Genomic DNA, 18,666 nt, shown 5'->3' with positions numbered 1-18,666 from the left:
GTGGATACATGAATTGTACGTGAGTAGCAAGTTTAAGAAAATTCAGATTAACGATTCATGAATCCTTGTTATGATGTTGAAGGCTCAGTAGTTGGCTCCCTCCGTTTAAAAAATGATCTGAAGTTTAATAAAAAATGGTTATTTAAAGCACAATAGAATAAAGGAGAGTGTGTCATCTAATGTGCTTTGATGGACTTCAAAGCCGACTTAGATATATCTTAAGAAGCATTGATAAAGAAACAAAGATAGTCTCTAGACTCATGATATTAAAATATGACGCATGTCGGTTCCAGACACACCTAAGAACAATGAAGCACTGGCGCTTTGACAATGATCTTTGACAAATCTAACAAGTGTTTTTTCCATCAGCTTGGCTTTCACTATCAAGTACTGTAAAAGGAGAGAAAATAAATATAGACCAGTCAGCTGAAATGGTCAAAGACGGCCCTAGTTATATATACAGTCTATAAGGTTATTAATAATTGAAACTGGATCTGACATCAGATCTCGCTGGAGAAAGATGGTGCATCATTAACTGAGATATTCCGTCCTCCAGTTCTACAAGACTTTCAAGGAAAGTTGTCAAATTAATTTTACAATGTTCTTGCGAAGGCCGGCTCGGTTGAGTCACTCATCATCAACCATTCATCTCTGAATCATCACTGGCCACGTCAGCCTTTTAGATTGTTGCAATGGATAAACCTGTCTCCACAATAGTCTGATGGTGGAGAGTTGAGAGACACACAGAGCACCTTGACACTTTCAGCCTCAACCCACACAAGGTTCAAGGTGTGTATGAGCGACACTGAATATAAGAACATTGTTCTCTAAGTTTAAAAGTTTTCAAAACATAAACATGAATACCCAAAAAGAGTCACAAAATGTTAAGGTTTTTGAGGTTGTTTAAAGTGTTTTTTCAAGTGCTTCTAACTAGTTAAATGCATATTCCTGAAAAAGATACTTAACCAGTCAGACATATTTGTGTCTATATAACTATATTTATTCATCTTAAGCATGTCACAACAAAATGATCAGCAAAAAACACATGTCCTCAACAATTGTCCATAACAATTGTGTATAAATATTTATTTATTTACAAATTACCATGTAATATCTCCCTTCATGTCTATGAAATCTTAGGGAAACTTAGGCAGCACATTCTTCAGAATAAACTCTATGGTGTCATTTATGTAAGAATAAAAATAATGTCTGAACAAAAGGATTTTTTTTTTTTTTAATTTGAATGTGCCCACCTGTGATCACCTTAATTAAATAAAATAATAAAAAAAAATAATGAACTGAGGATTACAAAGAGCTTCTAAGTTCAAATTCTAAATTCAAATAAAAATTTAAATAAATGACCCCCCCCCACTATTTATTCAAAATATGGAATTTGCGTGATAGTTTCTGATTATTTGGGATAAATGTGTGTGTTTTTTTTTTGTTGTTTTGGCATAAAAATGGACGAATGTCTCTGAAATAAGAACAATTCGGTTTTTGAGCTGTAAAATTACACATTTGATCGTCCTTTTAAATAAACTTCAGTGAGAATAGTCTAAGAGCATTAGCCTATAACAGTCTTCACAACAGCGTCTGCTTTGATAGCGGGAGCAGAATCGAACTGCACCGATTGGTTAAGATAGCGTTTAGTCCCGCCCTACTTCTCTAATCTGACCAATCGACATGCAGCTATAATGACGCTACCCGGTAGTTTGACAGGGAACGCGCAAAATTTGAAAGTTAACCGGAAACCACGTTAGCGGGGTAAACAGTGTGCCGAGTTAGTAGCGATGTTTTACAGCAGCTTTACGAATATTGTTTTTTTTATCAACTTAACAAAGTAGGGCGTCATATTTGGGACATGGTTTTTCAGTGAAAGGGATAATTTCGTGTTGTTGTTAGCAAACTAGTGTTAGCTAATATCTGTTAGCTAATAACGATGTGGCCACTTTAGAGTCGTGAAGACAGTTTTTTTTTTTAAATGTATTGAATTTGTTTTAGGTTATTGTTAATTTGCTCGATCATCATCAGGATGTTTAAGTTCAAGTATCATGGAAGTCTCAAGTCGCTTCCCACTTCCACGGATCCCATCACCAGCCGGAGCTCCAGACTGAACCAGGTTTTTCAGGTGTGTATCCTTTAATTCACACTAAAAATGTCTTTCTGGAATATTTCTAATTCTGTGACTTTTTTTAATTTATTCCATAGGGTCGATGCAATCTGGATTGCCAGCAAGGAGGCTATAGCCTGGGTCGAGAGGAGCTTCTGGACTCTTTGATTCTGTTGTATCAAGAGTGTTCCTCCCCTGAGCTCATGAAGTTACAACATGTGGCCAATTTTGTCAAGAAATGTAAGCACCTCTTCTCTTTCCATGCTGTTCTTCTTCATCTAAGTACATGTAATCATTAAAGGATGTTGACAACCAAGCACAAATGAAAGTAATATTTGTAGAGTGCTTTTCTAGACCACGGTCACAAATACACCCCAGCTCGGGTTCTGAGGTCTGTGGATCAGAATCTAAAAAAATAAACAATTTCCCCAAGAAGACTTCCTGAGGGATCAATAAAGTTCTATCTAAGTATCTGCTGATGGTTCCTCGCACAAGGTTCAGGACCAGAGGAGAGAAATCCTTCCAGGCTGTTGCTCCTAAGCTTTGGAATGATCTTCCTCTCTCTGTGTTTGATGATCTACTGACTCCTTCAAGAAACATCTTAAGACGTTTTTATTCGTGCAGGCTTTTGCGTGGTTTTTCTGGAACTCCTGTGTTGTTCTCTGTGTGTTCTTGACCTTTTAAGTATATATTTTATAGAGTATTGTTTTGATTGTTTAGGCGCTTTGTGACCCTGGTCTGGAAAAGTGCTCTATGAATATAATTTACTTACTTACTTACAAAGCACTTAAAAGATCAATACAATACCAAGTAAAATAAATACTTAAAAGGTCAAGACAACACTGAGACAAACACAGGAGTTTCAGAAAATCAAGGAAAAGCCTGCACGAATAAAAGTGTCTTAAGGTTTGGACCATTAGTTGTATTGTGAAATGGAAAAGAAAAATGGAAAAAAAATGGATTGACCAATACATCCTTATTGGTCAATCTTATTTATAATAAGTAAAGAGAGTGTCTATTATAACTTTAATAAAATAAGTTCAGTTCGTCCCAAAAATTGCAAAAACCTTTACAAATTAGCCCAGGTGTTCTTTGGCCCGTACAGTGTACAGCTCATGTGCTTTGTTTATTATCCTGGCCTGTCCTAGCTTTGACTTCTTCCAGTTTTGATTTAGCTATAAAAACCCTTCTTCTTCATTCTTTTTTAATAATATTTTCATTTATGACAAAAATAAATTGTATGGTAAATGGCTTTTCAATGAATTAGTCTCAGATTTTTGGCCCTGGGTCAAAGTCTGGGATAAAACCTGAAATGACTGATTTGTATCTCTTATTTTAAACTCTACAGTGTAGTAAAGTACATAACATGAAAAAAAAAACATCCATACAAAGTTTGCTGCTTACTGCTCTTGGATCCCAGTGCCGGAGTTTAATCAAATATGGGCACAATGTGGGTCTTGCTGTAGCATTGGTTTTAAAATGGTATTGTTTTTAATTGAATTTCGGATTTTTTAACTCTATAATGTTTCATGTCTTACAGATTCAGAGTCGATCACCGAGCTGCAGGCTTTACAACCAAAACTTCAGGACTTCGAGGTCCGTGCCGTGGTTGGCCAAGGTCACTTTGCTAAAGTCCAAGTGGTGCGGGAGAAGTCAACAGGAGACGTTTGTGCCCTCAAAGTTATGGAGAAGGCCGTTTTACGGACTCAAGACAATGTAAGAAAATGTATTTTACAAATTTATTTTTATAATTGATTCTTTAGCTTCATTTACAAAATAATTTAAATTGTTGCAAAAGTAAAAGTAATAACAGCAGCCAAAAAAGATTACGTGAAAGCCTTAATCTTGCATAATTACCACCATTTTGATAGATAAATAGATGGATGGATTAATGGATGGGTGGATAAACTTTATTTTTATTATATCCATCTCCCGGGGAACACTCAGATTCTAGTCGTGGCTACACCGACATAAGCTCAAAGAAATTACATTTTTAATATTTTCTAGATATTCTAATAATTCAAAGTGGACCATGTTGTTCTTTATTAGATTTCGAGAGCTAATTTGTTTAGCAGTTGAGTTATACACCTAAACACAAGAGGATGATGGTAGGCTTCATTGAAAGTTACACCATTTCTTCCCCTTAACCTGAGTCTGAGAGTTAAAGATGATGATTGAACGGATATAATCGTGTTTCCTGCTTTTTCTCTGGACTAGGCTGTGTTTTACGAAGAGGAGCGGAGGATTCTGGCCATGAGCAGCAGCCCGTGGATCCCGCAGCTTCTTTATGCTTTTCAGGATAAAGATAATGTTTATCTGGTGAGATATACATATAGAACTGTTTTAAAACCCCCTAATGGAGTTATAAGAAGTAAGCACTTAAGCTGCTTAACCCTTGTGTGGCCTCTGGTTCAAGGTGAGCCGGTGGCTGAAAACAAATGTGTTTGAGGTATCCCTTGTGTTCTATTATCCTTGTCTTCCAGATATACTGTACATATGCAGTTGCAGAGGTCGTCCCACCTGACCCAGAGACGACAGAAGGGATGCCACAAACTAATTTGTTTTCGGGTCACCTTGACCCAGAGGATGCTCGAGGGTTAAAATAATTGATCTTTTTGGGGAAAAAATAAAATGGAGTGGCAAAAATATATTGTTTGAAAATGGAGAGGGCTGGTATTTGTTCAAAGGGTCTAAAAGAGTAGATGAAGTAGAACTTAAAAAAAAAAAAATACAAATGTAAATGTTTGTTGTATTTTTACATTTTTAGAGAGATGACAAGATAAAAGGGAAATATTTGTGTGATCATTAAACAGTTATATAATAAAACAGTTTCCTGTTAGAGGAGCGGGGGTTGAAGTTATGGTCGATCCAAAATGTTTTTCAAATAGGTTTCAAATTTAAAAAGGAAGGAGGCGAGCTTGAGCCTCCGTCGGTCCCTAAGACGACGCCGTCGGAAGTCAGCTGCAATGTAATAAAAAAGCATAGTGAATATACTCTTTAAATGTCACCTTGAATAAGTTTAATAAATCTGACTCAATATGTTTCACAGTGAGACACAGCAGTCAGCACAGGAAATGAAATGACCAGTCAATCACACAAGATACCGTGTGTTACCTAATTATATTTAATTGACGTAGCCATTTAATCGCGTGTCTGGTCAGGAAGTTATCTTCAAACACTCGTGGGTCGTTGAGCAATCTTTTTGAAAGGGAGGGCTTTTTGTTTAGAACGATCGTCCAGACAAGTCATTCCTTATTTTAATTCATTTTGGCGTTTGTCTTCTGCATGTTTTCCATTTATTCATCCTCTGGAGTCTTAGGCGTCTCGTTTAGGGAGCGTGGTGTAAAATACAAAGCATCCATCTTTATCCGTTTGTCAGAGGGGCGCCTGGTCTCCCTGTTGCTAGGTAACACTAGAAAAAGCTCCCGTTCATTCAGACTCGCTGGCCATTCATGCACCAGGGGCTCCTCTCTTTTGGCTGTGTGCTGTCGGCTCATAGCTCAAATTAGGTTTCACTGCTGCTGCTCACCTCCAGATGCAGAGTGGACAGTCAAAAATGTGAAATTCCTTGCTTTTTATTTTTTAAGATGCTTATTTTGAGAAAAAAACGCAGATTCCCAAGGGGGTTGTTTATCTTGTAAGATCTCCACGCTTCATAGCACAATCTTGTCAATCAGACGTTCTCATTTTAAAGGAATCATCGCAGTCTGGTGTTGCGTAACCGAATCTAATGTGAGAACCAATGTATAATCTAAAAGGAATGCCCCTTTGATGTAAGCTCAGACACGTGTTGCCGTCTTTTCTAAATATAGCCGCACTCCCGAGTCTCCATAAATGTTTAAAAATCAAAACCATACTTGTTAATTTGAACTGCTCTCTTCACGAGGCATTGATCACATCTTTTTTTTTTCTCGCCTCAGGCGATGGAGTACTTGCCAGGAGGAGACCTGTTCTCGCTCCTGAACCGCTACGAGGACCAGTTCACAGAGTCCATGGCTCAGTTCTATCTGGCTGAGCTGGTGGAAGCCATTCACGCTGTCCACCAATTGGGATATGTGCACAGGTGAGAAGTTCAGAAAACCATGCCCAGACTAACAAGCTTCGGACACGTGTTCTCAACATTCATCCTTAGCTCAACACGTTTCTTGTCTTTAATGTGCATGTAGTGTTCTACCATCTGTCCTTCAATCAGCAAACCTTCTATCAATGCATCAGCCCTTTTATTGTGTGCACACATACATCACTTCCTTTCATTAATCAGCTCCTAGAGACTAATGACTATACAGGTGGGTTTTGTGCCCTTCAACTTTTGTCCCGATCTTATGCATCTTACAGTTATTCAGCATGATGAATGAAGCCTTTCGACTATGGCACAGTTGATTCCGATCTCTATTTCTAGATAAGATATGGCAACGCGTGGCAACGTTGTTTTCATTGGTCAGAATCACTGACTCTCCTTCTTACAGGGACATCAAACCAGAGAACGTTCTCGTTGATCGGACCGGTCACATCAAGCTGGCAGACTTTGGATCAGCTGCCAGACTGACCGCTAATAAAACAGTAAGCCCCGAAAAACCTGCTTAATCTGCAGTATTTAAGGCACTGACCAATTCCTGTTCCTCTAGGTGGCATCTACCACGGTGCCTGTGGGGACGCAGGATTTCCTCGCCCCCGAGGTCCTCGCAGCAATGAACGGAGGCTCCCAAAAGACTTACGGAATTGAGTGTGACTGGTGGTCTCTCGGGGTGATAGCTTATGAAATGATTTACTTTAAATCACCATTCTCAGACGCCTCACCCATCAAAACCATCCACAACATTCTGAACTTCAAGGTAGCTGCGGCTTATTTCACTAGCATTGTTTCCACACACATTTCCAGTCATTCATTTTCTTCTTGTTTGGGTCTAGAATTCACTGACGATTCCAGAGGAGCCAAAGGCCAGCAGGCAGTTTGTCGATCTGGTTCAAAGTTTGCTTTGTGTAGCTGAAGAGCGGCTCGGATATGATGGATTCCACTGTCACGCATTTTTTAACAGCGTGGACTGGAACAACCTTAGACAAGGTAGGGAATTTTGAAATGAATGATTTCACGATGAACGAAGAGTTCTGTAATGTTCTTGCAGAGCAATTGTTTTCAAAACTGTTGTGTTTTGTGTGTGTCTCTTAATCATTTATCACTAAAGATAGTTGTTATGGAGCACACAAAGCTTGAAAGGTACTTCTCTTGTTCTTTTTCTCCTCTTCTCAATTACAACTAAGGTGACAGTTTCTGTCTGGAAAAATAATAACCTCTGCCAAGAAGGTTATATGGTCCTCTGTCTGATGGCAAAATTGTATACACATATTTTGTTTGTTCTCATTCTGGCCCCTTGAGTGTTTGTCAGGTTTCCAATGTCACATATGTGTTCTTTTTATAAACAGAACTGCAGATTGAAGGATAGTAACTCAAACATTTATCTTTCTCTTCATATCAGCCTCTCGCTGTTGTAATTTGAATATGATATGCGTTTTTACTGCAATTATTAGATCATCTCTCCTCTTAAAGCAAAATGTTTAAAAGGTAGTGGCTTTTATTGTTGAATTATTGTTTCCTCAGAATATGTTTTATAGTGAGGAAATGTTTTTGTGTGCTCATGAAATTGCCCTCAGCTTCTCAGACTGCAAATGATGATGTGGTTCATGTAACCTTAGTCAGTTTTCTTTATTCATGTTGCTAATCTTAGGAATGAAATTGGTTTTCAGAGAATTTATACAGCTTCTCTCCATCTTTTCTGCTGGGTTAAGTTGTTTTGATAAACCTTAGTTTGGCTTGAGTGTGTTGGGTTCCGTAAACTTTGATGTGTCCATTTGGTTTTGTGTTTGTTTTCATCTATGCTAAGGTTTACCAAAGACGGTGTCATGTTTAACATTTTCTCTGCCAGGATTATGATGCATTAATGCAGTTGGCTTCATCGTTGCCCGAAGACCCCTTAGGAAGTGCCAAATTTCTGTCTAATCTCACCATCTCAGGCAATTTTACAAGTGTCTTTTGAGCCTCACTGTAGTAAATCTGATGTTTCTTCTGACTATTATCCACCCCATTTCCTTCGCGCACACGACAGAAACTCTGATTGTAAACATAGTAAGGAATGCATGTTATGCACTTTCATGATTGAGGGTTTTCAGCACCACAAATTTAACTGCTAATTTGCAAAGTGACTCTTCATCGATAGGAGCAGACGAAAGGTTGATTAAAGATGGATTCTCTAAGACTTTTCTTTCTTTGAAAATTCTCAGGTTATCATATACAGTATATATCTGGTGTCATCATTCCACTCTTGCATACATAAAATAGCTTTTTTTTATCCAAAATTGAGATATCAACCACATCTCTGAATCTGCACATTAGACAGAAACAGCGCTTGCCTTGTTGGGACTATTAAACTAATGAGCTTCTGTTTGAAGTTGGTCATTTGCCAGCTCTTTCTCCAACAGAGGAGCAGGAGGGGAGACACCGTACACACCAGTTCCAATGGTTGCTCAAATATTTTCACACCAAACACAATCACGGTATTTTAACTCGCACTTGAAGTCAGCATACATATCTTAGATCTTACTTGCCTCCTTTTAAAACCTTTTTTATAAAATCCCGCCGTGCCATTTACTCAAGCCTGGTTATTCCGACTCATTTATTCACTGCTAAATAATGGAAAAAGAAAGTTTCTTTTGCGGTCATTAATGCGCTTTCAACTGTTAAACTATTCACATGGAAGCGCTTAACAAATTCTCTCATCGGCATCAGCGTTGCCGTGTTTCATCTAGAACATTTTGTACATATTACTTCCATTCATTTTCTATTCATTGTTAATTCTTCTTGTGGTTAATGGAAAGTCAGGGTGGTTATTTAAAATGCAGCCCTCTGATAACTGGTCAGAGACGATGGTTTTAAAGCAGCGGCTCGAGCTGGGTATCCTGCTTTGCTGCAGTGAGGAAAAGTGAGTGAGTGTGAGAGCGATAGAGAGAAAGAGAGAGAGGGAATGAGGGAGGGACGGAGGCAGCATGTGCACCAACGTGCGACTTACCGCACTCTAGGCTTGCCCAGCTTCCGCTCCTTTCTTCCCCCTTTCCTCTCTCCCCTCTTTCTCCTTGTTGTACGTTGTTTTCTTCCAATTTACCTTTTTTTTTTTTTTTTTTTTCTCCTGGCCTCTTGCTTTAACCTCATTGACATCCTCCTCTCATCCCTTACTCTGCAGTTCTCCCTCCTTTCGTTCCTGCGCTGCACGCCGAAGATGACACCTCTAATTTTGAGGAGCCAGAGAAGGCAGCCCCCCGGCCAGCCTCAGCAGCCAGGCGAGGAGCTGTGCCAGCGGGCTTCCACGGTCAGGATTTGCCCTTTTTAGGATGGTTCTTTAGCCGAGCGTTGACAACGTTGGCCAAAACTGAGTAAGTGTCGCTTTTTTTTTTGTTGTTGTTTATTGTCTTCCATTCATCAGATTTTGATGGATTAACCCTACACACCAACACGAACACATGCGCACATTTTCCAAGACATATCAAACAAATTAAAAAAAAAACTATAATAAGCAAAAAAGCTGTGTATTCACATCAACAGATGGGGGGGTAACATATTTTCGTGACCACCCTATGACCCTGGTCAATTGGTTTGCCTTCCGGGGCTACAGTGTTTTTTTTCCTTGACCATCCTGATCGGCTCGCTTTTATTTCAGTTGTCTCAAGCTCCCTGCACGGATCAGATGAATTGCTTGTGAGACGGTGTTGTGTTGCTGTCTGCGTTGATTGGTATTCAGCAGCGTGCGTCCATGGGGTTTGATGAGAGGTGGAACCCCACACGCACACACAGTCCCACCCTCTTTCCTGCTACAGCGCCGCACAATGCCTCGCCGTCTCAAGAATGGGTTCTGGGAGTATAATTTCCCCTAATGGTGTTTGGCATCTTCACCTTCTTTTTTTTTTTTTTCTATTACAACGCGTGAGGATAGATTTCTCCTTGTTGCCACTCTGGCAGACGGCTCGTGGGTTAATGATGCCGGGGACTGCAGCTCATGACAGCAGCTGCAGGAAAAGGGGAAAAAAAAAGCAGATTAGACAGCGAAAAAGAAGAGGGCTAAGATAGACGCTATTTCTATGGTTACAACCACAGTGTTTTCCCCCAGTCCCCACCCCCCATCTTCACTCTTCTTATCGCCTCCTCTTATTTTCTCCATCAGCTAATGTCTCTTTTTGTCATCTGCTTTTTTTCCCCCACCTGAACAAGCCCTTTTTGTGCTGCTGCATTTAATAAAAGAGGCTCCCTGTAGAGATTGCATCCATTTGTCTGCACACAGCAGTGGCCGGTGATGTACCAGAGTCGGACTTAATCAGATGCTAATGATGTGTTTTGGCCGTCCTAGGTAGTTTTCTGTCATTTTCTTGTGTGAACTTTACTATTTTCTTTCTCATTAAACGAAAGCCCAGAGGAAGCTCCCTCGGAATTCCCAGGAGGCTTTTAATGATTCTCCTGGTGTACAGAGTGCACTGCAGTGTAGATGCTCCTAAACTTTGAATATTCGCTTTTCCCAAAAATACTTGTTTTTGTTGCCAGTTATGAATGGGGATATTAAACCACAGGGTCAACGGTTGTTGGGAGTGGGAATGTCACAACTGCTGGCCAAATGACAATGAACGAATGTAGCCAGATGGAGATTGAAAGAGGTTTTATAGCCCCGAGGGAATAATTCAGGATGATTTAGGCGTCCAAGTGACTTTTCTCAGCCTACATGGTCTCGTAGAATTTCTCCCTCACCAAGTATCTGAGGTAAAAGAAGAAGCAAATTAATCTTTGCTGGATGATAATGGTTTTTAAATTGTAAAGATTATTTTAAACTTAATTTTTTTGATCCCATCAGGTCAGATGAGTTAAAAAACAAAAACAATTTGTGCCTAATTTGACTGCCACGATAATTTATTAGCACCTTTACAGCATATCCATTTTCTTTATTATTTCATTATAGCATCTTTACAAAGACAAAGAAATCAAAATAGCTGCCCATTTCTTTCCATCCAGCAACATACTCCTGTTTGATATTTTTCTCTCTAGTCTTTGAGAAGCATAAACAATATCTAATTTATGTGATATTTCAAAGCTACTCCACTTTTATTTTGTGGTAAAACTGTTCTATTGTAGTTGTTATTTTGTTATCCAGCTCCTGAAAATCTCAGTTTGCCAGAAATATGCCTGACTATACAATACCTTATATATGCTTGATCATTATAATATGAAACTGTTGGTGATGAAAAATGTTAAAAGGATAATATTTGGAAACAATCTGTGGGATAATAATTTAATATTAATTGACCTATGACTCCTATGATTTGTGTAAACCCTTTGTAAAAATTAAGAAGTTAAAATATTCCATCCCAATCTATAGAACCTTAACTTTGTTCTATGTATTACTTTTCTTTAACAATATTCAAATGTATCATATTAGAGCGTTAAAAGTTTTCTTTTTAATTCAGGTCTAAAACCTTCACCCTTAAGACACTTTTTGCCTCAGGAAAAATCCCCCAAACAAAACACATTATCAACTGAAAAGGTGGACAAATTAACACGTTTCAAATTGACACTTATTAATTTTAAACAACATATTGGAAATTGAAAAAATCTTAACAATCTAAAAATCAACGGAAGTATTTTTCCAACACTAACCTTGTTCAGATGAAATAAATGCTTAATATGAAAATGAAAACTGGCTCACAATCAAAGTTGTGTGTGGACTCCAGTGGTGGTGTAGATTTGGTCATAAAACTGTTATTCTAATCTCGCCCACCAGTGGCTAAAACGCATCTCTGTTTTCACCCCACTGTTCCGGAAATCCCTTCCAAAGCAGTGGATGGGTTGGAGCTGACAGGGAGGATATTTTAGCCAACAACGTTCAGTCGGCTGATCGATCGGAAATCTCCACTGGTTGTTTCAGGAATTTCCAATCCGTAATTTACACTGATATTGGAACCCAATACAGATCCTGGATCGGATCAATCCCATCCCTATAGTCTTGCCGATAGTCTGACATTGCAGTTGTCTTCGCCCATTTTTTACCCTGCCTCTTCTCTAACTTGCTTAATCTCTGACCATTGCTCTGGATGATCGATCCCGAATCTACTCTGTGCATCCCTTCTTTCTTTCTTTCACTGGCTGTTATTTATTCCTTTCTCTTAAAACTGTAAGACACTCTAGATTAACAGGAAACCTTAAATTCATGTATGTATTCTTTAAAATACATCCTGCACCACTTCGGGTTTCTGTAGTCTCTGGGCTTTGTTTTCCTTTAGCAATTGAACGAGAAACAGTCACAGCTCTTAACTGTCTGTAACTAATTCCCCAAGAATCTCCTTTTAAATGCCACCATAAACTGTCATTATTTGCTTCGGTGAGACTGTTTGCAAGCCTCTTGAGGTTCAGTTCAATAACACAGCTGGCAATGGCCACCTATTCATTCTCACTCCGTAGATAAAACCACCACAATATCCTGTCATGAAAGATTCCCAATACTGCTCTTCATCTTATTTCTTCAAAACACTCACACGCTACCCTCAATGATCCTTCCATCACCTTGGATGTGAAAAATGAATCTTAGCAATCCCATTAGGGCCAATTATAAAATGCCCATCCTCATATTTACTGATCTTGATGCGCCAAGTTCACTGTGGCGTAAAGGCAGACACACACTAAGAGGCCGTGGGGAATGTCTAATTAAAAGTCGGTTTTTGTAAATGAAGAATGTGAATGAAAAATACAATTTGGCGCTCAAATAGTCACTAATGAAGACCATTAATGCACCTTGTTTGAATGAATGAAGATTATTACTCTAAAATTGGTAGCATTTGGTTAGAGATAGTTTTATCTGAATGCATGGTAGTGTTGTTTTGACCGAAAGGTAGTTCTTAATGCAGAAATCATTGCTCACTTTCAGGACTATTTTTAATACGCTGACTCACACTGCCAACTTTATGGAAGATCTTTTGCTGTGGTTCTTGTAGGCGTGGTCTTTTTTTTTTCTGATAAGGGCTTTTTATCAGTTGGATGTGAATCTTTGTTTGTTATATTAGGTAGGTAGGTAGGTAGAACTTTATTGATCCTTCAGGAATTATTTTTTTCCAACTAGCCACAGCAAATACAGCAATTTTTCATAAAACAATAAATCAAAATAAAATAAGAACAAGAACAGAAAGAAGAGAAATAAAGAGAAAGAACAAGATGATACAATCTTAGTCTAAAGATAAAGAACATGGATCAAAGAAAAATAACAAGGACAAAGGATACAAAGACTAACATAGAATAGAACATCCAGATACTTTTACTCCACTCCTGATATATATATATATATATATATATATATATATATGATATCCTGATATATTATGTTTTGGATATGCGTTGTTTGGGCGACAGACTGTATTTTCATTTTAGTCTTCTCTGTGAGTTCAAGTCTAGGGCTAAACGGTTAATATCTTGACATGGAAAAGCCAATTTTGTTTAAAACTGAGTAATACAAACTTGATTTAAAACCTTTGGCTGTCTTTATAATTGTTGTCATTGCAGGACTTAAAGAGTAGAGTTCAGTTGATGCAGCATTTTTGTGCCTTAAACATATTTGATAGACGGGGAGACGGGTGGACTTAATTGATGAACCCCATTTACGTAATTGTAGAATCTGCTCGAGATAAATTTACTTGGACTCGAATTTGGTCGACTGTGCTTTAAGACTACCTTCTTTGGAGGGATTTTTTTTGTTGAAATAGTATTGAATACATGTTTGAAGCTCTTCCAGCCCACATGGACTCTTGACTCCTGACTTTTGTCAACACTTGTTCAACCCCGCCTTCACGCTTATCCTCATCTGTCACACCTTCTCGCCTCTGCAGAAATGTGCCAAATATTTAGTCAACATTTCACTACTAATAGATCCACAAATAATAATTAGTTGTGAATACATATGCATACATTTAAATAACCTAAAAACTAAATGGTTCTTCCTGTTGAAGGAGGTCTGGCTACACTATAGATATATGAAACCTGTGATCACCAAAATCTTTTGGGCAGCCTACTTCATGTTTTCTTGCTCATATTTGTATGTGAGACAAGTGACTCAAAATAGGTTCCATCTGGAGGATGTGAGAAACGCAGTGTCTCTCCTCGAAAGGGTCAAGTGTTGGTACGCAAGGAAGTACACAAATTGCAAAGTGGTACGCGACAACAGGGAAGCAAGTAATGTGTCGCAGATTACGAAATGTAGCAATCATGCAGCAAAAGATTTTATACTTTCGAAGACCAATTCAAACATTTTCCTTTCGATGTATTCCATGAATTAATTGGCCAAACATTGTCGGGTATAAAATGAGTTATTTGGAGTCTTGAAATTAATCAACTGTTGCCTGTTTCATCATCCAAGTCATAACACACAACTTTCAATGTTACAGGTCAGTGTCTGCAGGACTCAACTCTCCGGCCAAGACCAACTCCATGGAAAAGAAGCTACACATTAAAAGCAAAGAATTACAAGAAACTCAAGACAAATGTCACAAGGTGAGATGATTAACCTTTATTATTTGATTTACAAAACATCTAATTAGAAGGTATTCTAGTCTAGCTTTCCGTAACACCATTTTTTAGGGTGAAAACAATCTCACTGACCAGAATTTCAGATGACTTAATAGAAAGGACTTGTATTGCCGGACTACAAAGACACGTAGGTGTGTCAGCATGAAACATTGCTGCAACATACTCAAAATAATAAAGTCGAAGGGAGGCAACCCAAGTTCCATGCCAGACCGTGTTATTCCTCAAGACCAAGGATGGGCAATTTCTTCAGGGGCCTCAATATATATTGCGACTGTCACCTAACCATGACTTTTTATTTAAATTCACCCAAGAGTCGAGAAATATACCAAACGTATACAAAAGTACTTGAACAAGTTTTATTTACAGAGAGTAAAATAATAAATATAAAAAAATATAAGCTTCTAAAAAACACTTTTTTAATGTTAAATACTGTCAGGGGCTGCATGTGTCTGCCAAAGACCCTATTCCTGCGCCACTTCTCATCAGTATTAGAAGCTTCCTTTTTCTAGATAAGAGATTATACAGTATGTCTTAATTTCCATGATTGTGTATTGTCTTATTGTTCAAAATGGTCCATGGTCATGCTTGTTATAGTAGACAGTACAACCCTTTTGCCATCCAAAATTATTTTTTGTACATACAGGCAATATTTTGTTTTTATATACCAGCCACTGTCGAAGTCTGTTTTTTCCTTTTCGTGCAAAGCTGATCTAACACCTACACCTGTATGTCTAGATGGAGCAGGAGATTTCGAGGTTCCAGCGTAAAATGAACGACCTGGAGTCAGTTCTCCACCAGAAGGATGTGGAGCTGAAGGCTTCTGAGACTCAGAGGAGCATCCTTGAACAAGACCTTGCGACTTACATTACCGAGTGCAGCGTGAGTTTAAACCTCCAAATATTACATGTTCCTCAAAGATGCTCCGAGAGGCGATGAAATGGTGGAATACTGTATTGTCTTTCCTGGCTGCTCCTAATGAGGCTCCTCTGCTATCATCAGATAAATCTGCGCCGCAGCTTTGGGCAAGAGAAAGTCAAGAAATTAAAAATGAATACTTATAACGTTCACTGCGGAAAACAATGAAACACAGGGCTTCTATCGACCAGATGGAGCTCAATTTAAATTAGTTTCATTATGGCTACAGAATTTGAAAATTCATTAAGTCTGACTTCAGTGCAATCTTTTGAGTTTCTACATATAGTCTTAATACACCACTATCTATCTGATCCACTTAAGTTGGTGGTTTCAATCCTGAGCGTAATCATTTTCAAATTTCTTATTTCTTCTTATTTTAGATTTTCTGTGACAAGCTATAATGGTATCTGGAGGCAGGTTAATCAAATACTATCACTTTTAGTTGAACAAGTTTTTCAATATCAAAGTCAAATCAACGTTGTACCTTGAAGACCATTGAATGTAGGTCGTCTCACCCCTTTATCTTTTTTAACCTTCTTGCAGAGTCTGAAGCGAAGCCTGGAGGAGGCGCGCGTAGAGGTCTCTCAAGAGGATGACAAGGCTCTACAGCTGTTGCACGACATTCGGGAGCAGAGCAACAAGCTCCAGGAAATTAAAGAGCAAGTGAGTAACTGTTCATTCATGGTATCTGCTTTCTTTTCATGGTGATACTAAAGTGAAGCTTGATGCCTCATGTCATTTTCTAAAACGGGATTCTTTTGTACAGCCACTACACAAAACAGTTGTAGCCTCTCAGTCTAATGATTAAAACAGTTGTCAGACTTGTTTAGTTCTGTGAATAAATATAATAAAAGCTGTTGCTCTCTTGCTACTATCCCATGGGAAAACAAAGTCTATGGCGGTGTCCATGCAACTTGTCATTTTTATAAAGCTGAAGTAATACATTCTGTGTGTGCATGTACGATTGAAGAAACTACTGATTGCCATCATGTGATGAAAAATAATTGATGCATTCTTTTATCAAATCTGACTTCAGGAGTACCATGCCCAGCTGGAGGAGATGCAGGTCACCATCAGGCAGCTGGAGGAGGATCTGTCCGCTGCCAGGCGTCGTAGTGACCTCTACGAATCTGAGCTGCGAGACTCCAGACAAACCAGTGAGGACCTGAAAAGAAAGGCAGTGGAGTACCAACAGAAAATCCAGAAGGTATGTCCCAAGTTTTTTTTTTAGAAAACAAGTTTGAACCTAGCGTTTGCTGGTCTGGGGAGATGCTAGTGCCCAGGAAGCGGAAAGAGTCTGGGGGGAGAGTGGGGGGGAGTCTGCCAGGGTAAGGGGAGATGATGGGTCTCCTCTGTTTTCTGGGCGTTCAGCTCCAGGTTGTTGCTTCTACACCAGCACACTAGCCGATCCACCTCCCTCCTCGGACCCATCCCCGTCCAAGATGAGTCCAATGAGGGTGGTGTAATGAATGGTTGGTTTCATTCTTTCATGACTCGCAAAACTCTATTTTATTAGTTTTTATATTAGCAAATTGCAATTCTCTTCTTTCGCAACTTTGTGTGAGAGATGGTGTTTTCGTATGACTGCAGTACCGGAAGACTTTCGGAAGCTACCATGAATTTAAAAACCTGCTGTTGTACGACTCGGAGATATTTGTGACAATAGTAGAGATTGGAGCTAATATAGAATACAAACTATAAACTATGCTGGGCAAAATTGGGAACAAACTTTACACACCTTAGTTTTGCCTAATACTGTTCAGGTTACACAAGCACCCTTCCCAGTCTTGTTGAGACACTCTTGATGGCTTTGTTACCAAGTACACATTGAAAGTGTAAATTTCCATCCCGTTTGTGTGCCAGATGGGAATGCTTCCAATTAACGTTTCAGACACATACTATTACTTTACAAAGCAGATGCTACGGGAAAGTAACCAAGAGTGAATACATTTTTGGTTTTTGATGATTAATGACAAAGATTATTCGGAAACCAAAACTAACACATTTGTTGTGTTCATTTTTGTATCACGACAGTTAAAAATGGTTCTACAGACAAAAAAAAAACCTCTTCCCTCTGCTTTGCTGATCTAATGCGATTACTTCCCATCCACCCGACATTATTAAATACTGCGCACTCCTCGCACAAATCGCTCCTGTCTCTCTTCATGGATCAGAATCGAGTCGCTGGGATCTTAATGTGTCTGGATGGAGTCCAAAGCTCAGTGGGAGTGGGATGCCTTTTCAGTTGGGAGTTTTTCAAGAGTTGGTGATTTATAGATTCACTGTGTAAACTCGTGGATTCCATTGTGCTTCATTTGATTTCACAACATCAATGAAGCATGAATGTTAATAAATCATAATGAATAATATTAATAATAATAATAATACATTGGTTTGTACCTTCCAAAAAACTCAAGGTCGCTTCTCAGAAACCAACAATAAAATCACACAATACAATAAAACCAGGAGGTGGAGGTCAAAAAACCCCCCACGGATAAAAGTGTTATGAGGGGCTATGCAGTGCCGAACAGGTGGGTTTTGAGGAGGGAGATAAAATCACAGTTGCAGAGGTCTGGTGGAAGAGAGTTCCAGAGTTTGGGAGAAGAAACTTCAGTCGCTGCCATGGCAGAAGGCACAGGATTTTTTTTAACTTGTTTTTATTTGTTTATGTCTTGTATGCTGCTGCTTCTGTATTATTCTCATTTTGGGTTATATAAAGTACAAGTTTATTGAGCTGCTGGGAATGTTTGTTTAAAGTGTTAAATAACCATACAATGTATTTGTATAGAATAATTAAAACCTCCAAACCTTGCAAAAGAACACTTTTACATTTTTGCCTTGGAACCAACAGTCACATGGTGATCTTATCTAACAACCCTAAAACACATTTTGCCAACAAAATCACATGAAAGTAGATTTCTTTGGACGTTGTTTAGATTTGTACAATGTGTTTAATTGAGTCATTAATAAAATACAATACATTTCTCTGTTTGTATGAGCTTACATTTTTTCATGGATTTCAAATTGTGTATATTTTTACTTG

At 38.6% G+C, this 18,666-nt stretch overlaps 1 protein-coding gene across 5 annotated transcripts in view; it reads left to right on the top strand.

The window, feature by feature from the left end:
- Window positions 1–734: 734 nt before the first annotated feature.
- cita (citron rho-interacting serine/threonine kinase a) overlaps window positions 735–18,666 on the top strand; it is a 41,033-nt gene continuing 23,101 nt past the window's right edge. For 4 of the 5 annotated variants that reach the window (XM_087800088.1, XM_087800087.1, XM_087800089.1 and 1 more), the window contains exons 1-13: window positions 1,773–2,128; window positions 2,209–2,350; window positions 3,651–3,826; window positions 4,328–4,429; window positions 6,031–6,173; window positions 6,577–6,670; window positions 6,736–6,942; window positions 7,019–7,172; window positions 9,343–9,532; window positions 14,567–14,672; window positions 15,444–15,587; window positions 16,167–16,286; window positions 16,660–16,830. In XM_087800088.1, coding sequence (XP_087656214.1) covers window positions 2,033–2,128; window positions 2,209–2,350; window positions 3,651–3,826; window positions 4,328–4,429; window positions 6,031–6,173; window positions 6,577–6,670; window positions 6,736–6,942; window positions 7,019–7,172; window positions 9,343–9,532; window positions 14,567–14,672; window positions 15,444–15,587; window positions 16,167–16,286; window positions 16,660–16,830 — 1,845 coding nt within the window. In that variant the 5' untranslated portion in view covers window positions 1,773–2,032. Of the gene's footprint in view, window positions 790–1,772; window positions 2,129–2,208; window positions 2,351–3,650; window positions 3,827–4,327; window positions 4,430–6,030; window positions 6,174–6,576; window positions 6,671–6,735; window positions 6,943–7,018; window positions 7,173–9,342; window positions 9,533–14,566; window positions 14,673–15,443; window positions 15,588–16,166; window positions 16,287–16,659; window positions 16,831–18,666 lie in introns of those variants that run through there. The other variant, XM_087800086.1, reaches the window with a different exon arrangement.

This window comes from Callionymus lyra, chromosome 10, assembly GCF_982586985.1.
Source record: "Callionymus lyra chromosome 10, fCalLyr1.hap1.1, whole genome shotgun sequence".
Lineage (NCBI taxonomy): Eukaryota > Metazoa > Chordata > Actinopteri > Syngnathiformes > Callionymidae > Callionymus > Callionymus lyra.
The sequence above is the reverse complement of the archived record's forward strand: the minus strand, read 5'-3'. Positions and strand labels throughout refer to the sequence as shown.